The following is a 25,156-nucleotide window of genomic DNA, read 5'->3' on the forward strand; positions in this document are numbered from 1 at the left end:
AAAATTAATAAATGATGGGGATAGAAAAAATGGAAGGAATAAGGAAAAAGAAGTGGAGACTCCAAATCCGTGTGCCTAACCCTTTACATAGAATCCAAGAAATGTGGCATTATTTAAGACTTATAAATAAAATATTTTGTTATAAGTATGTTTAATTTTTTTTTTTAAGGAAGTAATAGCTTTGTTGATCTTCGACATCTTTCTTTTTTTAAGCCAAAATTACATCTTGGTTCACTCTCCCCTTTGGAAGGCATCGAAAGAATTTTGGGGACGAAAAATTAGTGAAGGTAGCGACATTAATACAATATCAAATATATAATACTATTCCATCAGAGAAGCCGGGAAGTACATAATTCACGGCTGAAACAGTTAATTTGCAAATAGTAATAATAATTTTGATCCTTAAAATAGAAAGTAAAGCAAGAATCAATCAAATCTTGCTACCGCAAGAACACCTACAGCAAAGGGCAGCCTTATTTTTTCGTTTTCCCGAGATAGCCCCATCCTTATTTCTTTCTCCCCAAACAAAAATGGTTTAATCATTTGACTCCCACATTCCTTGTAGCCGGATCTCTTCTTTAATTAATTTCCTCCCCCACTCAATCAAGTTCTAGCTTCTTCTTCCTCGTCCCTTGTCTGAACAAACCCTAATGAAACAGGCAAATGCAAAAGCATCCATCAGAAGGCTTTGTCCAAAAGAGAGAGAAGATGGGTTAGAGACTGTCCTGGAAGTGCCCATACCAGAAGAAATGTTCGCGAGCATGGGAAGCAACGTGGCGTTGCGATGGCAGAATATGTTAACGTGGATGAAGGCTCAGACCGCAGACAAATTAGCATCTCCCATATTCGCAAAACGTCTCAACGAGCTTCGCTTTCTACTCTATCTCGTCGGATCCCCTCTCATCCCTCTTCAGGTTCAGTTAGGCCATTCCATTCATCGCCCAGTCAGAGATTGTTCCATTGTAAGAATCAACTTTTCAGTTTTCATTCGCAGTTTCATTCGGTTTTGAAGACTATAGTCTGTTTTCGTGTAGGAAGCATCGACGGCCAAGTACATAGTGCAGCAGTATATAGCAGCAACAGGAGGACAGCCTGCGTTGAATGCTTTGCAGAGCATGTGCGTGACGGGACAGATTAAGATTAACGCCTCAGAATTTCATCAAACCAGCGATAACATAGAAGTGAAGAAAAGCTCAGAAGAGATTGCAGGGTTCGTGTTGTGGCAAAAGGATCCAGACTTGTGGTGCTTAGAGATGATCGCTTCTGGTTGCAAGGTTTGTTGTGGCAGCAATGGCAAGGTCTCTTGGCGTCATTCCTCTAATCAACAAAGCCCAGTTTCCAGAGGCCCTCCTAGACCCCTTCGCCGTTTCCTTCAGGTACATGCTCAGCCTCAATCTCAGTTCTTCAGAGTTAATTAATTCGCAGGCTCTTTAATCGTCTGAATGATGTAATTTCTGCTGTGATAGGGTTTGGATCCAAGAGCTACGGCGAACTTGTTCTTGGGCGCAGCATGCATAGGAGAGAAGATAATAAATGGCGATGATTGCTTTATACTCAAGGTGGAGACGAGTCCTGCGATTCGTGAAGCTCAGAGTGGTCCAAACTATGAGATCATCCATCACACCATATGGGGATATTTCAGCCAGCGATCTGGACTTCTGGTTCAGTTCGAGGACTCGAGACTCATAGGGATGAGGACTAAGGACCTGGACGATATTTTCTGGGAAACAAGCCTAGAGTCGGTGATAGAGGATTATAGAGACGTAGATGGTGTGAACGTCGCGCATGGAGGCAAGACCAGAATTACAGTTCTGAGATATGGCGAGCAATCTGCTAACCATAAGAGAGAGATGGAGGAGAGATGGAAGATCGACGAGGTGGATTTTAACGTATGGGGATTGAGCATGGAAAGTTTTTTGCCTCCACCAGACGTTAGTTCATAATTAGATATCATTGTGGATTCCATTCTGTATATATATATATTTTTTTATGATTTTAAATTCGGTGACTATATACATCTGAACCGCTATAATTCATATTAATAGTTTTGAATTCATCTTTTACTTAAAATTAATGAATGAATGAATTTATTTAAATTATTAATTTAAATTTCAACAGCTTAAATAATATATGCATTCAAGGTATATATTAAGTACAGTCACTAATTTTTTTTTTTACACGGTTTACTTTCCTCAAAGTGTGGCCCTCTTGAATTTTACAGAAATCATCTTCATATTAGTTTCATTTCTATTAATTGTATCATTAATGTTTGCTTAAATATATACATATGTATATATGTATACGCGCACACACACACGTACTCTTTTGATTTTATTTATAAAAATGAAAGAGAATATTTACTTTAATCCTATTTATAAGACATCTCAATAATTATTATGTTCATCTTCACATTTTGCCCCTATTAAATGTAAGGAAGTTTATTAAATGTTAAAGCATTTTATTTTAAAATAGATATATTTAATAAAAATAAAATTAAAAACTTGTTAAATTTTTAAATAGAGTTAATGAAATTTAAATTTTTCTTAATTTTAATAAAAATATTAAAAATAATTTATAAATAAAAACAGAAGAACTGTAAGTAAATTTAATTTTTCTATGCATCCACATTTAACCAGCCTACCAAAAAAGTTGGGAGCGGGGTACTTATGCTGCCTTGACATGATGGTTACTGTGGAGTAGTACGGAGTAAATTTAAAATCGATGAGTTTTGAATTAAGAATTTGGTTTGGGTTTTATCTGAAAGTGAGTGTTCCTGATTTTATATATGTATATAAGTAGGCCTATTTGTGAACATATACATGGACAGGTCAAGGTCAAAAAATATAATTAAGATAGAAGCTTGACAATGGTTGATATTTCTAATTCTAATATTGTATATATTATCCGAAGACATTGATGAAGACAGTAATTGAAGGCTACGTGCGGTCTCTTACTTAAATTATTTTTCATATCATATGAAATATAAAATTATAACTAGGTTAAAAAAATAGTTAAGCTCATTCACGTTATAAATACTCCCTTTGCCCTTAACATTAATAGAATTTTTTTTTTTCGGCCAGCTTAATTAATACTATAATTTTGGGAGACTTGTTCTTATTCAAATTATAAGAAAATAATTTATGTCTAGTAAATTAATTAGTTTTTTTAATTAAGTATAATAGTTGCTATTCTTTCACTAAATTAAGAGTAATAATTAAGTATCATTAAATATAAGATAAAAGTTTAAAAATTAAGGGAGTTTGTAAAAATTGTTCAATTTGTGACACATTTAAAAATAATAATCATTTTTACCAAAAAGTTAATAATGATTTTTATAATTTTGATTAAATAGATTTTATTCTTTATATTCAACACTATCATCAATATCATCAATCAATATATATATATATATATATAAATCTTCATCTTCAATCTGATTAGTAAAACAAAAAAAATTGACTCTCATTAGTTAATAGATTTTAGGCTAATGTTAATATAAAAAAATTAATTTATTAATGATATTTAATTTATTTTTTTATTTTTCATATATTTTTAATTTATTTCACAGGAGCATTTAATAGGATTTAATTTATTTTTTTTATTTTATATATTTTTAATTTACTTTCACAGGAGCATTAATTCAAAAGCAATCCCATTTTTAAAAAAAAAATTGACTCTCATTAATTAATAGATTTTAGGCTAATATTAATATGAAAATTTCTCTTAATTCATTAATGAGATTTAATTTATTTTTATATTTTTCATGTATTTTCAGTCTATTTTCACAAAACGCATTGATTCAAAAGCAATCACATTTTTAAATTTTCCTGATCGTTAGCATTAACTCTATCCAATTATCCTTATCCATTCGCTATATTTTTTATGCCTTTTCAATTTTCTTAATCTATGAAATTTAATTTATTTTTTTAATTTTCATGTATTTTTAGTCTACTTTCACAAGAGCATTGATTTATGAGTAGTCCCATTTTCAAATTTATCCAATCGTTCGCATTAACTCCATTTGACTATCCTTTTGCATTTGATGTACTTTATCATGCCTTTTTAATTTTCTTGATTAATGAGATTTAATTTTTTTTTTGTTATAAAATATAATTAACATGAAGAGTAAAGAAGAACAAGACAATACAAAAAATAAAGAGAAAACAATGGAGGAGAATTCTTATTCACTAGTGTCACTATACTTTGAACATAACCTCTATTTATAGGTTTCCAACCATTTAAGTCCTATTCTAATGTTACAAAAATTTAAAGAGTTATATAATGGTGCATTATGTAACCTTTGAAAATTACAAGCTATTAACAATAAGAAACTCAATTCATGCTATTCATTAGGACACTAAGGATAAAGGAATCCTAAGAGTTATAAGTTATGAATATCCATAACATAATATTTATAATACTCTTCCTTGTATCTACATAACTAATAAATTGTGATCCAAATTCATTAGAATAAAATAATCACATATCAATTGTCCCTTAAAGATATCAAAATAAGTGTTTGACTCTATTCTAATGTCTTTTTGTTAGGGAAGAACTAAATCTTCCTAATAAATTAACAACAAATGCAATATCAGGTCTCGTTGAATTAACAAGATACATCAAAGCACCTATAACACTAAGATATGGCACTTTAGGGTCAAGAAGTTCTTCATCTTTTTCTTGGGGACAAAAAATTTTTTTTTTCTCATCAAGAGATCTTACTACCATCGAAGTAATTAATAAATGTGCTTTACCCATTATAAATTACTTCAATATTTTTTCAATGTAAGTTGAGCGATGAAGAAAAATTTCACATGCTTAGTGCTTGATTTGTAAACTAAGGCAAAATTTTGTTCTTCTAAGATCTTTCATTTAAAATTATTTCTTTAAACAATCAACTACCTTTTGGAACTCTTCAGAAGATCCAATTATATTCAAATCATTTACATAAACAGCAATTATAATGAACTCTAACTCATTTCTCTTTATAAAAGCATATTGAGAAATTGAATTATTTTTACAACCTTCATTCAAAAATATTCATTGAAACAATTATACCATATTCTTTTAGATTATTTCAGTCCATACAAAAATTTATGCAAACAAATTGCATATTTTTCTTGAGAATTTTTACATGCTTTTGAAAATTTGAATCCTTTTAGGATTTTCACATAAAATTTATATCTAAAGAGCCATATAGATAGGCTACAACAATATCAATGAGGCGCATATCAAGTTTTTCGTGTACTATCAGATTAATTAGATATCTTAAAGTAATTACATCCATCACAGGAGAATATATCTCTTTATAATCAATACCAAGTTTTGTGAAAATCTTTCTACTGCTAGTCATGCTTTATATTTAATGACTTTATTTTTCTTATTTCTTTTTTTGTACAAATACGCATCTATATCTAGCTGGCTCTACACCATTAGGTATTCAAACTACAGGTCCAAAAACTTCACATTTTGAAAGTGAATTTAACTTTGCTTAAATTGCATTTTTTCATTTTGACTAATCATTTCTATATCTACATTCTTCAACCGATTTCGGATCTAGATCCTCATTTTGATTCATTGTTTCCACAGCAACATTATATGAAAAAATGTCATCGTTAACTATATTTTTTTTGTTCTATCTTTTTTCCAGAGTAACATAACTTATCGAGATCTCTTTATTATCTTTAGGTACTTGAACCTTTTATGAGGTCTTCTGATTAGTTATGTTTTTGTACTCTTCTAGAGTACCAGCCCCTTCAACTATGCCATTTTTATTTTTTATTCCTTTCTTCTTTCTAAAATTTTTATCTTTAAAACCAATTGATCTACCACGCTTCAAATGTGGTTGAGATTCATTTATACTATCTAATTGTCCTACTAGGACATCTATTCTAATAGAAACATTTTTAACTAAAATATGAGACTTAGTAATTCTTTTAAAGTCAGTAAATGCATTTGACAATTCATCTGTAGTATTTTACAAATGAATTATTTTTTAACTTCAAGTTCACATTACTTCAAAATAAATTATTTTTATTTAGATGAAAAAATGATAATACATTTCATATAATTTCTTTATCCAACTGCTTATTTTCTTCTCCTAATGTTAGAAAAATGGTTTCATTAAAACGTGTTGTGAATAAATCTCTAGTTAAGGTTCTAGATATTTGATTATAGAGGGAGATTCAAAACCAATATATATTCACAACTTTCTTTTAGGTCCCATCTTTGTGCGTTGTGGTGAAGTAATAGAAACAAACACCACACATCTAAAAATTCTAAGATGAAAAAAAATTTGGCTCCTAACCAAAAGCCAATTGTAACAAGAAATATTTGTAATAACTTATTGGCTTGATGCGCACAAGTGCTGCTACATGTAAAATTACATGTCCCCATGCAAAAATAGGAAGCTCTATCATTAAGAGCATTAGTCTAGCTATCAATTAGAGACGTTTAATAAATGATTCTGCTAGACCATTTGAGTGCGGATATGAGCAATAGATTTTTCAATTGTTATTCCAATTGATATGCAATAATCATCAAAAATTTGTGATGAAAATTCACTCCATTATCACGACGAATTTTCTTAATTGCATAATCTAGAAACTATGCTCTTAATGGAATTATTTTAGCAAGTAATCTAGCAAATGATAAATTACGTGTTGATAACAAACACACATATGACTATCTTGTAAATGCATCTATTAAAACCATAAAATATTTGAATGGTCCACATGATAGATGGATAGATTCACATACATCCCCTTGGATACGATCAAGAAAAGTATGGGATTCAATTCCCACTCTTGCAATTGAAGGTCTTTTAATTAATTTTCTTCAAGAACAACAAGCATATGAAAAATTCTTAAATTGAAAAATCTTCTAGTTCTTCAATGGATGTTCATGTGAATTTTTAATAATTCTTAACATCATATTTGACTTAGGATGGCCTAACCGATCATGCCAAATGATGAAGGTATCTTAATCAGTAAACTTCTTGTTAATTATTGCATTTATTTCAATTGTACTAATAGTTGTATAGTACAAACCAAAATATAACGTGGATAATTTTTCTAGGACACATTTCTTTCTAGATTTAAAATATATAACATGTAGATATTCAACATCTTTCTCATTTGTAGTATCAATATAATACCAATTTGGCAGATATCTTGAAAACTTAATAAATTTCTTTAAAACCTAGATGAATATAATGCATCATCTATAATGATATTTGTTCTTTTGGATAATATTATAATTTCTCTTTCATAGCCATCAATTAATTTGGTATTACCTGATATGATATTGATGCTTCTAGCTCTTATTATTAAATAAGTAAAATATTTTTTATCTTTAACTATGGTGAGTGTTGTAGCACTGTCCACAAGACAGATATCTTTACTTGTGTGTCCAATGAAAGAAAAAGAAATATCTATATTCTTCAATAAAAGAAAGAGAATATATTAAAATGAACACTTCATAAAATGAAATTTATTCAAAGCAATAATGCTTTTATTACAAGAAAGCTAAATGAAACATAATCCAAATTACAAGAAAACAAGAAACATAAATGAAATATAATCCAAATTATTTTAAATATTTTTCAACCAAACTTGTATAATCCTAATTTTTAAATAAATCAACCACCTCCAAGTGTGCCATAGCATCAAGGCTATTACTATCATCCAACTCATTGATATATCATCTTTTTTATCATAAAATTTGCCTCAACATCATCATTTTAAAAAGTGAAATTTGATTTCACATTAGTTAAATTTCTTTTGATGGAGGCTTGATGAAGCCTAGCTAGATGCTCAGGGGTACGATAGGTACATGACTAATACCCTTTCATACCACACCGATAGCACTTATTTTTAATAACTTTTGAAGGACCGCTCTTATCTCTTTTTTGCCCTTCATTATTTTTCTTCTTTTAGGGGGTATTAGGATTATAATTCATACCACCACCACTATGATAACGATAATTAGCAAGTACCCTGCCATGACCATGTCCATGGCCACGACCACAACCATAGTAATTACCACATATAGTCACATTTGCTTTAGGGAATGGAGCTAATCTAATAGGGAAGATTTCATGATTTTTATCAGCAACTCATTATTTTGTTCAATCATAAGAAGACATAAAATTAACTTAGAATATTTTTTAAAATCCTTTTCATTATATTATTGCTATAGGAGCACATTTGAAGCATGAAGAGTTGAAAATATTTTTTTTAATAAGTCCTCATCATTTATTTTCTCACCACATAATTTCAATTGAGAATTTATTTTAAAAAATGTTAAATTATATTCACTTACAGTTTTAGAATCTTGCAACATTAAACGCATCCATTTATATCGAATTTTAGGTAAAATTACTATTTTCTAGTGGTCATACATTTCTTTTAGATTATTACACAATTCTAGTGGATCTTTTACCATTAGATACTTAGCTTTTACCCCTTTATGAAGAATATGATGAAGAAATATCATTGCCTTAGCCTTATCTTGACTATTTGTTTCATTTTCAAGTAAAATTGAATTTCCTAGACCTTTGTCGTCTAGGTAAATTTCAATATTTAACATTCATGAAAGATAATTCTTTCCTATAATATCAAGAGCCATAAATTCAAGTTTGGTAAGATTTTCTATGATTCAAACTAAAATAATAATAACAATTAAAATTATGAAAAAATTAATGAATAAAGCATAATAAATAAATATTATAGTTAAAAAAAAAACACACACACACACACACTATAAAACGATAAATAACCATAAATAGAATAGGGTTAATGAGAAAATAAAATATTGAACTCTTACTTGAAAATTATTTTGAATCTTGAACTCTTAAAATATACAACATAAATTTTAAATTTTTAAATTCATAGCAAAATAAATCCTAACTGTTAACTTTTTTAATATCGTTATTGTTCACACGGGTACTATAACAGTCAGGATTAAATTCATAAGAAAATAAACCCTGAACAGTACCTGTGTGGACAATAACGATATTAAAAAATTAATGATTAGGGTTTATTTTATTATAAATTTAAAAATTTTGAATTTATTTTGTATATTTTAAGAGTTTTGAGTTTAGAATGATTTTTAAGTAATAGTTTAAAGTTCTATTTGTTCATTAACCCAATAGATTGTAGAATATAATTCATAATAAAGCACAATATAAAGAAACATAAATATGAACAATCAATCTTACTAAACAAATAAAACATAATAAAGATAAAAAAGGGAAATAAAGCAAACAATTCACATGATATTAACGAATAAAACAAAATATATTAACAACATAAATTGTTTAATACAAACATATATAAACAAACACGACATGTATAATGTGTATGTAGAGTATTAATTTAATAGAGGACTAAAATAATAATAAAAATAATAAAGAAATAAAGAAATAATAAAGCAATGAACAACAACAACAATATAATATCAAATACATAAATATGAAGAAAGAAAAGCACATATATCAATCTTTATACAAATATATAACAACAAATAATAAAAATAAAGCAATAAGTAGTTAATAAGACTTGATTAAATTAAATCACTAATCACATGATTATTTTCAAATAAATAAAATGAAGAAATGTAAAATTACTTTGTGACTAAGAAAAGGAAAGGATAAAAAAATAAAACAATAAATATATAAACAATATTACCAACAATAATATAAAATATAATTATATATATAATATAATATAATATAATATAATATAAGAATACATTAATCTAGCTAAAATCTCATACCTAATTTTCAAAGCTAATTCATGTTAATAATGTGTTGTAAAATATATTAAATATGAAGAGCAAAGAAGAACAAGACAATACAAGAAATAGACAAAAAATAATGGAGGAAAATATTTATCCACTAGTGTCATTATGCTTTGAACATGACCTTTATTTATAGATCTCCAATCATTTAAGCCCTATTCTAATGTTACAAAAATTTAAACAGGTATATAATGGTGTATTATGTAACTTTTAAAAGCTATAAGCTATTAACAATAAGAAACTTCTTTCATGCTATTCATTAAACATTAAGGATAAAAGAATTATAAAAGCTATGAGTTATAGACATTCATAACATAATATTTATAATATTTTTTTATTTTTCATGTATTTTCTTGATTCGCTGTATTCAATATCAATCAATTCTTATCAACTATCATTTATAAACATTATCTATAAAAAGAAAAAAAGGAAATAAAAAAGTTTAAGTTTGCTTTGAATCATCCATGCTTATCTCATGATATTGGCCCTTCAAAATATGAATGTTTCACCATACATTTTGCACTAACATGATAACATGACGACTACTTAAGTATTTTAATTAGGCAAAACTTGAGTGGTAGTTGTATCTTTTTGGTAGCCCTCTTGTTTTGCACATAAAAAAAAGAAGAAGAATAGAAACAAAAAACATAAAAGAATAGAATACAATTAAAAAAAAGAGGGGTCCCTTTAGATTCTTTCTTATATCCATATTTATAAAAATATAATTTATATCATAATTCATAAATTAGTGTTTAATTACTTTATGTAATTGAAAATGAAGAGTTATTGAGAATTCTATAGAAGTTTTTTTTTTGGCCAATATTTTCTAAGCACTTTAAAAATATGTATTTTTAGACAGATTTTCATTATAGGCTTGATAAATAAAGATAAGATGTATACAAATAAAGCATCTAAAAAAATGATTGGATAGAGAAACTCTTATAAATTTAGCCATCTCAAATATGTCAACAATATCAAATATATTTGTTTCAAATTCCTTAATTTTAACTCGACAATGTAAGGAAAATTGTCTAGTTTCTAACAATAACATGTACTCTCTCTTCCACTATCTAGTCCTACATTAAAATGACCATTCTAATATTATTCTTAATTATTTAACAAGGATAAATTTTAATCTAATAATTTTAATGTGCTTGGATTAAGATTAGGTGAAATTAATTTATATAATGAATTTTGGATATAGTTAGTTATATTTTATGGTATAATTAGTTTATAAAATTGATTATAATTTTAAATATAATTAAAATTAAAAAAATTATGAATAAGTCCCATATAGTGTAGTTATTTATAAATAAGTTCTGTAAAATTTAAAAACTACAATCAAATTCCTTGGGATTTGAGTAAACTTTATAAAAATAATAATGCCCTTGTTAATTTGGCTTTTATTTACAACCGCAAATTCACAATTTAATTACCAAGTAAACTTTCATAATTTATAACTCAAATTTTTTATTTAACATTTGATATAATATAGACTCATCATAGAGTTAATTACCTTTCCTTAAGCTATAATTACATGATAAATTATGAATTTTACATCTCAATTGGATCAATTATAGCTTTAAGTAGACATAATTAACTCCATAAGACTTCTTATTATATGAAGTGTTAAATAAAAAATTTGACTTGTAAATTGTAAAGTTGCAATTGTAAATGAAAGCTAAATTAATAAGAGCAATATTACCCTTGTACCCTAACTAAAAATTACAAACGCAATTGTTGTTTTTTAATGTCATGAGACTTATTTATAAATAAATCTATTGTATAGAACTTATTCTTAATTTTTTCATAAAAATTTTGAATTAAAAATTAAATAAAATCGTTATATCATAAAAATATATTCAAATATCTCTAATATAAATAATTTGTCCATAAAATCCTTCATTGTATTAAGAAAAGAGATGGGAAACCAGGTTAGGCTAGCTCTTATGAGCCCTAAAGCTTGATTCCTTACTTTTTGACCTAATCTTGAGGCCTTGCCTCATTCAAAGGGCTTAGGGCCGGGCCGTTAAGCCCACTTTTAAAAAAAAAAAAAAATTAATATCATATTTTAAATAGAATATTTTAAAATTTAATATAAAATAAATTAAGGTTTCACATCAAATAAAAATTTAAAAGTTTAAATTTAAGATGAAGATTAAAATCTTCATCAATCTAAATCTTTCTCATCATCATCTAAAAATAGAGTATTAGATTCCTTGAATGTAGGTATACTTATTGAGGATGGAGATAGAAGTTCAATGTCCATTATTTCTACAACTTTCTTTCATCACCTACAATAAATATTAATCAAATCATGTTATTAGCAAAAAAAATATATATATATATATCAAAAGATAAAATATAAAAATTACCATAAATGACATAAAACCATTTAACTACGGGTATATATCAATGCTTACACATTATCTGGAGAGAGGCGAGAATGATACTTTGTTAGAACATGAGAGCCTATGCTAAAAGCCGATTCACTAGCTATTATAGTGATTGAAGTACTTAGAATATGATTTGCCATACTTGAAAAATTGAGAAATCATTGTTGATTAATTTTTTACCAATACAACACATGTAATTTTGAAAATCGATGACCATCAAGGGAAGTTTCTTTCAAATAATAATCTAATTCATATTTCCTAATGAAAGAAACATTCCTACTCTTGAAATGAAGAAAATCTTACATTTTAGAACAAAAATCCCTAACCTAATCATATGGTGAGTTTTTATTTTTTTTATTTTAAGAAATTGTAACAAGGCTTGAAGGGTTCTTTGAGTTTGAGTCTAGGCATTTTTTTTAGAGTTTATCAGAGTCAAACCTAAAAATTTGATTATGTTAAAAATTACTTATTTTTTAAATTTAAATTTTTATTTAAGTAGGTTCCTTAGACCCGAGCTTTATGCCTACTCTAAACAAAAAGAGGGATGGCTGAGTAGTGAGTTCGTGAGTTGAGATGAAACGCTGCCGTTTTCGTTGTCGGTTCCCTTACCATGTTTGACATTTATTTTCTTTCCGTTCACATGAAAAACTTATATTCTTTAAATCCTATCAACGACCTCTATTGTGCCACGTCAGATGGAAGTCAATTTAATCAATATGTGGTGTCCCACAAGATGCATAGCTAGTCACCCTTGCCTCCCCCTTTCCGGTGCGGTGACCCCAACAAATCTGAAGAAGAAATTAGAAAATCTCCCTCTCTGTCCCCCTCCGTATCTCAGTGACGCGCTTTCATTCCTGATCGGACATTGTCCTCTCTGCTAATCTGAGTCCTTCTGACGGTGATATGCAGCAAGCACAGAAATAGAAAACGGATGATTTCATCCCGGAATTGAATTTGAAATCTTTCTCTGATCTTTACCTTTGTTTTCATTTCATTTTCCCTAATCCAAGAAATGAAGGATGATGACACGCTTCCTACAACTACTGCTAATGCGAAGAAGGAAAACGCGGATTCAGGTCTGTTCGGCAGGGGGAAGTATAAATTCTGGGCGTTAGCTGCCATTTTGCTCCTTGCATTTTGGTCCATGTTCACCGGTACAGTCTCTCTTCGGTGGTCAGGTAGTCTCAATAGCTTATCTAATGACCTTGATACTCCAATCTATGACGACCTCGACGTCCTCGTAAGTTTTCTTCGATGATGGGTTTTTGCATAGGTGCTTATCTCCATATAATAGGCAAATTTTATTTCACGTGGATTTAATTGCGAATCGTTTTGGAAACAGGAAATGGAGGAGAGGGAGAAGGTGGTGAAGCACATGTGGGACGTGTACACCAATAGTCGGATCAGGTTGCCGCGGTTCTGGCAGGAGGCATTCGAGGCTGCGTACGAAGAGCTGACAAGTGATGTGCCCGAAGTAAGAGACGCTGCCATCACGGAGATTGCTAAGATGTCTGTGCGCTCAATTATTTTCGACCCACCTCCCGTACAGTCCTCGGTGGGTCATTCTTACTCTTCAGTTAGATCTCTTTTGTAAATTCCTATCTTAGTTTCTTCTTGCCGGGGTTGCTTCTTTTATCTATAATTTCCCCTTATTGTATGGTCAGTGCTGGTGGGCGAATTTAGGCTGTTGAATTTTCCCACGTGAAGGGGACGATATGTATATCTTGGCTCGTTATAATGGGTTCCCAAACCATTTCCTACCGCCTCACGCCCCAAACCCCAATTTCCAAATCCTCCCAATTAACTTGTGAATAGTGACTAGTTTTATCTTGAAAGTTGAATGTATTCTTTGAGTCAACTAATTCATCAGCTTTAAAAGCCTAGAGTAGATAAATTTGGAAATTGGAACTGGAGTATGACTTACAAGATAGAAATACTGTTGTGGTAATATTCGTAGTTTGTTTGCTTAATTTGGGGATATCAGATGCAGTTTGAAGTATTTAGAAATTATGAAAACAGATCCTGATCCATTTTATCAACTAGGTTGACTACAGCTTGCAATAATGTTGATAGTGACGCCCACAGGAGCAAGCTAGAAATTAGAATTTTATGAATTGCTTGTTTTGATCTGATGATGTGAAGTTGTGTCAATGTAATTGCTTATTTTGACTGGTTGTCGTGAAATTGTGTCATTGAATTTTGATTGGTGGATATGAAATTGTGTAATTGAAATTGTTGTTGTTAAACAGTCTAGTCAGATTATCACATCAAACTTAAGGCCCGACACCCAATTTTTTTTTTCTTGTCAAAGTTTATTGTCCGTGGACATCTGCACTCTAGTTGACATTAATTTATGTACTTGCAGCTTATCGATCATGTTTAATTGTGTGATGAGCTGATGATTTTTGCTGTTTGCTTCCTTAGCTGCTAAAATTTCAGTTATCTTGTGTTTAAACCTGGCTTCTGTATATTTTCTAATGTATTTTTCTTTTCTGCTTCTTATAAATTTCCTTGAAGAGTGTTGTTCAGGAGTTTATTATTTATATGTCAAATAAAATATTTCTACTGTTGAATTTTGTTGATTTAAGACTTAGATTTGGTTTAGTATGCATTTCATACTTCTATCTCAGAGCAAGAGTTTGGCTAAACTTGATTGAGAAATGCAGAAATACTGTGATTCTAAGTGTCCCAGTACTTGCAATTGCAAAGTCCTGGTCATGAACGTGATTAGGGTCTTCAGTACAACATGAATCATATATACCATTTCATAGCATCTACATGAGTGCATGACTTTATTCTTTATCAGCATTTTTGCTAGAGAAGGTCATGTCACATTGTTGGTTGTTGATTTTCCTGCATTCTCTATGTTTGACGGATCAAGATGACAGTCATAGTAAAGTAAGCGTCTTGAAAGATCTTGCACTTTTTGTGACTTGTTTCGGTGGTTTAAACAACCCTAATTCTTATATGAACCTTCTATTAATTATTCTGTTGTAGTACCTCTAGGAGCTAGTAATGACTAGGGAGTACTTCCTAAGAATGCTAGTTTTCGTTTTTTGTTTCCTTCAAAATAATCTCCTCATTGTCTCTTTTTCCTATCCACAACTATACTGAAGTTATATATGTACACAAGGTTATTTACCATTTTACATCCTTGGAAGTTAGAATTAGTGAATAGCCTATGATGAACCGAGAAGTCCTTGCAGGGTTCCTTCTTCAATTAGATGCGTTGGGTTCATTGTTGACCCCATTAGCAAAAGTGATTGACTCTTGCTTGTTTTTTTGGTGGGGGAAAGGGGTGTTATGTCCTGGATTCTGAACTCCTCATCCATTCAATGAGTGTCTGATAAGATAGAACAGAGGAAAATGACGGTGGTGTTTTTTCCCTCGCTTCCATTGTATGTAATTGAAAGAAGCTAGATCTATATTGGTGGATGTGTGGATTTCTGAATTGGGAAATTTGGTTAAGAACTTGGGATGATACGGAAATATTGTGGCTCAGAGCACCAGAGGACTGCATTTGTAAAGCAAATTGAAGAAAAAGATGTTGGTAGTTTCTGAGATCCCTTTTGTGGCTAATTTATAATGTTGGTCTTTTGTTTTTTCTTTTTTCTTTCCCTTTTAATTTAACAGCCACTGCTTGTAATATTAGCCTTGGGCTATGTGATCATCCTTTTTTCGATTGAGAAAAGATGATCTCATCAATCCAAGCATGGGTCTTTTACAGTCACAGTGGGCTTTTTGACTGCAAGGGACGCATTCTGGATGAAAAATTACCACCCTCTTTCAATGATATATAGAGATTAGATATGGTGAAGGTGAAGAATAATTATTGTTGTAAGGACTATTATTAACACACAATTTCTTTAAAAATTTTAAACAGTTTAAACTTGTAAAGTTCTTCAATAATATATAGAGATTAGATATGGTGAAGGTGAAGAATAATTATTGTTGTAAGTACTTCTATTAACATTGGGGAAAAAAATTTCTTTAAAAATTTTAAACAGTTAAAACTTCTAAAGTTCTTCATACAGTTAAATTTCTTTGGTTCACACATCTATAATTTTTCTTTACCTTTAATGTATCTTAACTTTATATTAAAAAGAGGCCATAAAGATCATTCCCCACCTAACATTGCACTAGAAGGTGAATGATGATTGAGTTTTTTACTCATTGCTTTTGTATTATGTTCTTTGTACTGTATCTTTCTGACTTGTTAATGACTTTCAGTATTGATTCAAAGTGTGTCAGCTAGTTTCAAATTCAAGCATGATCATTTTTTTTCATGTAATGATTGACAACTTAACGTCTTCTGATGATCTTGTTAGATGCACTTGATAATGAACATGCTAACTCCTGGTCCGTAATATTTCAGAGAGCAAGGGAATTTAGTAAGAGCCTCATTCAAGTTGAAAATGGAAAAGCAGCAGTGACCTCTAAGCGTGCTTGAGAAGTGAGGAATTTGTGAAACATCCAAGGGGTCTAATATGTACATGAAAAAATGCTCATCGCTACAACCAGAAGTTTATGAAGAGGTGATGGGCGAAGTATTACTCTGATTTACGTGCTTCCATAAAAGTGAAAAATGTGTATTTTATCAGGATATGGTCGATCCCAGTTTTGCAGTCAATTTCAGAATCATTGCAGTGTGAGGCTAGTAAATTGTAATACGAGATTTTGGGAGACATAGTCAACTTGAAGGATTATTATTTTTATCTCATTTCATAAAGATCCTTGTAATAGCAGGTCTGTTCTAAATTTCCTTGGTATCATGCGGCACTGAAGTGGCCTGGATGGTGGTTTTGTTGAAGGAGACCTGGTTATTAGATAGCTTCTAGGCTTTTATTCAAGTAAAAATTGTTGGGATTTTGTTTTAAATATGTTCAAAGCTGATTAAAAAAAAAAAAATCCCATCGATCAATCACCAATTGCAACTGTTTTAGTTTCATGAGAAGAAGGGATCATCCTCTAGTGGCTGTTAGCACTATTGTATTGAAAACCAGATCGGACCGGCCGGGTCAACCCGGAAACCGGTGAACCGGTCCCCTGTCCGGTCTGGGTTTGCTCTTAACCCGGTGAGGGAGTAAACCGGTGTAACCCGGTCAACCCGGGTTCAACCCGGTATAACCCGGATAACCCGGTGGGTTGACTGGGTTAACCGGGTTAATATTTTTTCAGATTTTTACCTCAAAACGACGTCGTTTTTGATTTTTTTTTTTTCATTTTTAATTTTTCAGAACTCTGAGTTCGGAAAAAAGATAACAAAAAAAAGTGAAATTGAAGTCAAAAAATGAAAAATTAGAGATAGAGCATGTTAAGTCCAAAAATATAGTATTTTATTATTGTTAGACTTTTAAGTGGTTGGATTTGGTTGAATATTTTTATAATTAATATCTTTTTATTTAAATTGTATTATTTTAATTATGACCGGTTTGCCACCGGTTCAACCCCCGGTTCAACCCCGATTGAACCACTAACCCGTGACCCAGTGTCATGACCGGTTTAATGACCGGTCCGGTTTTACGTACCTTGGTTAGCACATCACCAAGATATTCTTAAGAATAATGATGACTTTTTTTTAAAAAAAAAATAGATCGACACATAACTTATAAGAAACATGCAATGTATGCAGATCTCTAGTGGGGTCAAGTTCATTAAATCTTTCTTGCTGAAAAGTTGTGGTATTTGGCCAAAATAATAATAATAATAATAATAAAACAAAAGTTAGTTGTTCCAAAAAAAAATGAGGCATATTAAATTGAAATGTTCACATTTGATGCCAACAATAATAATAACAAGTCTTGTCCGATTACATAGAGTTGACTATGTAAATTGCACAATGTTATTGTGCTTTATCATTTATCAAACTTTTAAGTACATTATTAATTAAGAGGTTTCGATCAACAATGTTTATAATTGTTCTCTTTAGTTTTTTTCTATCCTTCTTAACAAGTTTCAAAATTATTCATTTTATTCTTCCCTTCGGTGTATCCCACGATCTTCTGTGTACATGTCCAAACAATTTTAAATAATTTTCTATCAATTTTTCCTTAAGAGATGCCACGCCCACTTTTTCTTGTATATACTCATTATGGATTTTATCTTTATATGTATGTTTGCAAATCCATATTAACATTCTCATCTCTACTACTCCAACTTTATACCCCTACTGTCCTTTTGAAGCCTAACATTCACTACCATATAACATAGCTAATCTTATAGTAATTCAATAAAACTTTCTTTTAAGTTTATTAGGTACATTTAGATAACAAAAAACTTCTTTAACCTTTCTTCAATTAAACCACCTACCTTGTATCTTATGTGCAACATCTCCATCAATTTTTTCATCATGTCAAATAATAACTCCCAAATATTAAAACTTTTTAACTTAAGGTATAATCAAATTTTTCAATTTCACTTCCAAATTACCTTTACATGTGTAAATCTTTAACTTTGCATCAATACTTTTTCATTAACCCTTATTAGATAAATTACTTCTTACTTAATCACAATTAACTCCACAAATTCAAGGTAATCATGAGCTAAACCAATTAGATTACCAAATTATAGTTTGAAGAAATGGGATCCCAAGGTTTACAAAATTCATAATACTTAAATAATGTTTAAGAACTCTCAAATTAGAGTAAATTTTGATTTGAAAGTAAGAGATATCTTATGAGAGTAAAAAGACTCAAAATTAGTTGAAAAATATCAAGTCATGAAAAACAAGGGGTGCGCCGCAATATGTGTACATGCACTACAGCTTACCCATACTTTGCCATGCACTGTTGCACATTTCCAGGCAATAACTTTGCTGTCCTTTGAGAGCAACCTGAGGTTACTTTAGATGTTCAAATGAGGAGATCTAACTGTTTATAGAAAATTCTTTTCATAAACTAACTAATGGCATGAGTTTTAATTCCAAATTAAGTCACACAAGAAAGTTGAATACCCAAATGTATTTTTGCAATTTTTCTCATTTTTCACAATTCAAGGGTATCTAAAACTCTACACAAGTGTTAAAAGCTATTCATAACACCCAACAAACTCAATGGACTTAAGACTATCTGTACAATATATTGCATGCACATGCATTCAATTATACTAACTTTTAACTCCTCAACCTTTTTAATACCAAAAACAGAAGGGAGAGGTTAAAGCATTACATTAGACCAATAATCATCATAGTTATAATCAAATTAATATTCTATACTTGCATTAGTATTTTGAGCCCCGGAATGTGAATTATAGGAATTCCACAAATTCCTAAGCCTCCAGAGTCCTTTCCTTTTTTGTATCAGAGTTAAAGCTTGTAAAATATTGAAAGAGAGAAGTAAGTTTAGCTACTCAATAATCAAAGTACACCTAACCTATGCAGTTGTATATCAATTGTTTTAAATACATAAAAGGAATTATTCACTTAAAATATACAATTTTCAAGTGATACAAGTTGTCATTTCTCAATTTAACTCATTTTCATATTTTTCATTTTGAATCACAAAGTGAATTGCCACAATACACACAACATATGACAATAGCACATTTACTATCACGACTTATCATAAACTTATCAACCATGTGACATGTCGGATAAACACATATTTGCATGATTAACACCTTATATCCTCCTTATTTTATCCAACTAAAATTGTGGACAGTAATATCAATCAGGGTTCCATCCATATGATTGGACTATCCAAACTCATCAATTGTAAGGTATGACTCGTCTAAAGATCACATAACTCACTCTCGAACCATACATTTTTCTATTCTCAAATCTCTAGGGTGTCATATATGTCGCACCCGAAAAAATGCGACGCGGACGGCGCGTGAGCGGAGGTCCTGACCTTTGCGGCAGGAACCACATGAACAAGAAGTCGCTACCGAGATTTTGAGGTAAATCTCGAAAAACCAATTAAAAGGAGAATAAGGGTGGTCTGCGAAATCAAAGAATAGGTGTGGGAGTCGGTTGAGTGTAGGGAAGGTGTTAGGCACCCCACAACACCCATTCGTCAGAATAGTTACCTAAAGTTTGTTGTGCTCTATTAATATAGTTTTAAAATTATTTTAATTATCCCTTTTATATTCATGTGTTTGATATAAAAATGATGATAATTGAGTAAGAAATATTTATTTATTTACAAGGGAGGACGGACTTGACTCAGAATCTGACTCTGAGGCCTACGTATCCTGTGATGGGGATCAAAATCCACGTAGTTCGGGTTTAAAAGTTTGTTGGTGAAAATATTTTTTTAAATAGAAATTAATTAGAAATAATTCACTATTTTACAAATAAAATAATTTTTGAAATTTTGATATGTGTGTTTTAAATTGCAAAAGGTAATTTAATTTTAATTATTTTCTCTATTTTTAAATTTTTGGAATAAAGAAAGAAAATGGTTTAAAATTATTATTTTTTTATGTTTTATGAATGAAAATTTTAACCGCTATACCTGTAGAGCCTTATTAGTTCATACGGTAATGCAATTATTCCAAGTATCAGTGAAGATTTTGAAATCTCACACGATAAAAGAATTTAGCAATTTAGTTTATTTATTTTTAAGTGTTAATAATAGTTTGCTTAAGTATGTATATATGTTTTTAAAGAATTTTAATCATCATACCCGTATAGCCTTATTAGCTTATACAGTAATATGACTTATCCTAAATATCTGCGGGGATTCTAAAATGTCACACGATAAAGGAGTTAAATTTAATTAATTGATTTAATTAATTATATAATATATATATATATATATATGTATATATATATTTTAAAAACTAAATCGTTATATCTTATTGACTCATATGATAACACGATGATCTTAGAAGCCTACAGAGATGTAAAAATCTCACATAACTAAAAGATATAATCGGTAAATATGGTTACAATTTAAATATATTAATTTGGTTAATTAAGTTTCTTAAATTATATATTATATGATTATTTACAAAAATTATTTATTTATTATAGAAATTGATAATCACTATATTTGCGAGGACTTATTATCCCACATGATAAGGTGATTAATTTAAGTCTCTACGAAGATCCTTAAAATTTCACATGAGACTTAAATATTTATTATAAAGAAAGAATTAATTTTAATATTGAGCTTTTGAAACTCATATAAATACCTACAAAATTGATCTTCATACCTGTAAAATCTTATTGATTTACACGGTATGAAAACATTCTAAATGCCTACGGAGATTTTTAAAATCTCACACGATAAATAGATAATCAAAATATTTGTATTTGTAATCAGTACATAATATTATGGTTGGTTAAATAATTTATGCAATAAAGGTAATAGAAAGAATAAATTAATTTGATAATTCACTATTCTTTCAACTTGAGGATATATTTTTTTAAAAAAATCAGATTTGGCATAAACTTTTAGCAAGATTATAACCACAATAGATACAGCTTCAAACCACAATCAACCTCACAAATTATCAATATTTTCACAAGCTCTCTCTCTCTCTGTTTTTTTATCAAACACCTCTCATGTGTGTTCTAAATTCTAGGGAGATGACATGATTTAAATATTACTTGATCAATGTAGCAGCCTATAATTCCAGTATGGCCCCCCATCGTTGCTCCCATGGTTAGCACCAAATGTTTTTGCTTTCTCTAGCTTTCCATCCTCTGACTAATGAAGCTAGGAATTAACTTGTATATTCCACTCAAGTGGTATTACAACAACACTCCTTGCAAACTCAATACCTACTATGTTTACATTTTTAGCCTGATCCCAACGTGGCTTTGGAGGAGAGGATTCTGTCCAACCACTGAAGCTAAAGCCAAAAATAATAACTGAAACCTCTGAGATTGACCAAATGAAATAATATTTCCATTGCATACAAATATAGACCATACAAAAGCTAGCTTGTAGAAGCATTCGAATAGCATATGGTAGTGGTCTTTTTGTTGATGTGCTCCAAAGCCCTTTTCCTTCAGCCCAGTCTAGATAATCCTTCTTTCAAAAACTGGACCAGTCAAATGACTCTAAGGCAGTAACAAAAATTCAAAAGACGACCTAGCTTATACTTGCCGTAAAGCCACGATGAATGACCAGAAAATTTTTTTTTGTTTTCTCAACTTCGGCCTTGTACTTCTCAACTTCCTGAACCACCTTCTCTATTTCTTTTCTCCTTTTCTGTCCCCTGCTTTGCGTCTGTCATGTTCTGTTTCTCTTCTCCTCTTTCCCTTCAGGAATCCTCTTTTTTTTTCAGTCTCTCCTCTCTTTTTTCGTTTCTCTTTCTTCTTTTCTTCATTTCAGATCAGTGTTCCTTCTTCCTCGGTGCTCTGTTTTTTCTCTCTATCTTGAATCTCTCTGTGTTTCATGCTGTGTTTTTTTCTTCTAATTTTTCAGTCTCTTGTTCTGTACTCTCTTTTTTTTTCCAGTTTTTCCTCTTCTCTCGGACTCTTCCTCGGTCTCGCCTCTCTCTCACGTTTATGGCTCTATCTTTTTTCATCTCTCCTCCCTCTTGTCTCTCGCTGAAACGTTCCTGTTTCTCCTTCTCTCTATGCTCTGTTTTTCCTTCAGTTTTCTGTCTCTGTCTCCTTCTCCTTCGTTCTCTCCTCCATGAGCAAGAAAATTCGATCCCTTCTCGTAGATCTTTGCATGAGAGATCCCTTTATTGTTATAGCTTAGGCTCTTTTTCTTTACCGTGCACGTCTTCTCTATTTCTTTCTCCTTTTCTTTGTTTCTGCTCCCCAGTTTTTCTGCTCGCGTGCGTGTCTAGCATTTGTTTTTCTTTTCTTCTTCGTACGTGCATGCGTTTCTTTTTCTGCATGCATCTCTAACTCCTTTTCTTTATGTGACCAAGTGTTTTTCACATATGATCTTTTCTGCGTTTGCCTCTGGTATTCTTCTGCATTTCCCTTTTAGCTGTGTGGCTGTGCATCGTCTCCATTTCTTTTTTGTTTTTGCATATGTGCTTCTGGTCTTCTTTATCTCTGTGTGCATGGCATCTGATCGAAAGACCAAGTTTGGAACTGATGGGGTAAGATTTAACCCATCGGTTTGTGTATTATTATTTTTTTTAAAAAAACAAACTATAATTCTTTCTTTTTTTTTAAATCCTATTTGTTAATTTAAAATTTTAAAAAAAAGACAAAAGAAATTTGATTTTGAATTAAGCAAACATATTTTTTTTGGAAAATAACAAAATTTAAAGGAAGAAATTCAAAAGAAGTTAACTCTCAAAATTAGTTCCTAATATCTTGAATGGTTAGGATAATTTTGAAGAGATTTTAAGCAAGGTTATTTTTTTTTGTTAATTTTGTTAGATTATTTTTTTTGAAAATATAATCCTAAAAAAGGATTAAATTTCATTTTTTTGTATTTTTATATTTTTTGGTTATTTATTATTATTTAAAAAAATATCCGGACAAAATATAGTGTTCACAATATACCTTAAGCTAACCTCTTCGATAAACAAGTGGAAATAGTTAGTTTCTAGTCTCTCGATAAACTATAGGACTGTCTCTCAACAAAAAGTGAGATAAGACTATACCTTTGTGCACCAGAAGGCAACCATAAAGTATTGTATGGATTTTATCTATTCATCTCCTTAGGTGAATTCCTGCCAAATAATCATGCAATATCTCATGTTCACACACATATTCACATAAGCCTATGATTCACTATAACAAGCTTATTGTTTTAAAAGTTATTTTATCAATTAATACATGTGAGCATCCTCAATTATCACGGTATCACATACCATTTCCTCTTTATTCAAGCATAACTTTCTTCACAATACACACACTTATCACATTACATAACATAAACTCCTCATTCCAACATATTACTATAATTGACTCCTCTTTTAAGGTCGGCTCTACATTTAAATACAAATACGATTAATAAACTTTCATGTGAATTTTGGCATGCATATACATGTATGTTTTCAAACATGCATGTAAGTAAATCCATTTTCATATTACGACATAATTAACAAACAACTACTCAAGATAAGTTTTTTTCAATTACCTCAAATCTTTGAGAGGTCAAATGTTTACCCTTCAATATATATTTTCAAGCTAAAAAAATGGTGCCTGGACAATTAATCTACAATTAATTAATTCTAAACTCAATTAATATTACCAAAAACATATTTCCAACTCTTACATTTCATTTTTAAAATACCCAAAGCCCTTGTTTTCCACATTTAGGCTTATCCATTGGGTATATTAACTCTCTTTAACTCTTGTTAGCTCCATTAATTGTCTATAGGGTCATTTATGTCTCAACAACCTTCATAAATTTTGAATTTAATGCCTATTTTTGGATATTTATGGCTTCCAAACACCATTAATGTCTAAACCCACAATTTCTAAGTTTAAATACTTAAAACAACTCTCACTAACTCTATTTAAGTCAATAGATTCGAACTCATAACCCATATGGATCAAAAAAGGCCTTTCATTATCAAACCCTAATAAAAAACCTCAAGAAAATGGGTTGCAAAAGGAAAAGAAGTAGTAGGAAACTTACTCTTAGGGTTTAGCAGCTTGAAAATTCCTATAACCTTCTTAGAATTGAAACCCTAATAGAGCAAAAAGGAGCTCCTTCATTTTCTTCACTCTCCCTCTTCTGTTCTTTTATTTGTTTGCGTACTTAAGTCTATAAAAAATGGGTCATGCACTATGGCACACATCATTTATGCCCATCTATGACTATATACTGTGGCAGACACTTCCTGTGCCATGACAGATGGTATAAAGAGGTTCTTCTTCTCTGTTTTAGTTGCTTATTATGCTGCGGCGCATGGTAAAGAATCACATACCTTCATTTTCTCTCCCTTTTTGGCTTACATGACGTACACTTAATCTCAAACCCACATTCTAAGGTCGTTATTAGGCCCAAAAGGTTCCTTAATTCTCTATAACGACTCTCTTCATTATTTTTACTTAATTAAACTTGATTGATCCCTTAATAATCTAATGA

General features: G+C 30.4%; 2 protein-coding genes across 2 annotated transcripts; both read left to right on the top strand.

Annotated features, from left to right (window-relative positions):
- The first annotated feature begins 615 nt into the window (after positions 1-615).
- On the top strand, positions 616-1,943 carry LOC129300301 (uncharacterized). Its single transcript, XM_054938871.1, has 3 exons — positions 616-962; positions 1,035-1,376; positions 1,467-1,943. Exons 1-3 carry the CDS (start codon positions 651-653, stop codon positions 1,941-1,943), a joined length of 1,131 nt encoding a protein of 376 aa, XP_054794846.1. The 5' UTR covers positions 616-650.
- An 11,020-nt stretch (positions 1,944-12,963) lies between these two features.
- Positions 12,964-17,007, top strand: LOC129300300 (uncharacterized). The gene is made up of 3 exons (XM_054938870.1): positions 12,964-13,437; positions 13,540-13,752; positions 16,573-17,007. The coding sequence occupies exons 1-3, from the start codon at positions 13,210-13,212 to the stop codon at positions 16,645-16,647; spliced, it is 516 nt and encodes a 171-aa protein (XP_054794845.1). The 5' UTR covers positions 12,964-13,209; the 3' UTR covers positions 16,648-17,007.
- The last annotated feature ends 8,149 nt before the right edge of the window (positions 17,008-25,156 follow it).

The sequence above is a fragment of the Prosopis cineraria genome, unplaced genomic scaffold (genome assembly GCF_029017545.1).
Source record: "Prosopis cineraria cultivar Desert tree isolate PC_DT_omini unplaced genomic scaffold, ASM2901754v1 PC1523, whole genome shotgun sequence".
NCBI lineage: Eukaryota > Viridiplantae > Streptophyta > Magnoliopsida > Fabales > Fabaceae > Prosopis > Prosopis cineraria.

Coding starts and splice junctions, on each gene's coding strand:
- LOC129300300 (XM_054938870.1), top strand. CDS start 13,210: ATGAAGGATGATGACACGCTTCCTACAACTACTGCTAATGCGAAGAAG. Junction 13,438..13,539: donor ATGACGACCTCGACGTCCTC/GTAAGTTTTCTT, acceptor TTTTGGAAACAG/GAAATGGAGGAGAGGGAGAA. Junction 13,753..16,572: donor CACCTCCCGTACAGTCCTCG/GTGGGTCATTCT, acceptor GTAATATTTCAG/AGAGCAAGGGAATTTAGTAA.
- LOC129300301 (XM_054938871.1), top strand. CDS start 651: ATGAAACAGGCAAATGCAAAAGCATCCATCAGAAGGCTTTGTCCAAAA. Junction 963..1,034: donor CAGTCAGAGATTGTTCCATT/GTAAGAATCAAC, acceptor GTTTTCGTGTAG/GAAGCATCGACGGCCAAGTA. Junction 1,377..1,466: donor CCCTTCGCCGTTTCCTTCAG/GTACATGCTCAG, acceptor CTGCTGTGATAG/GGTTTGGATCCAAGAGCTAC.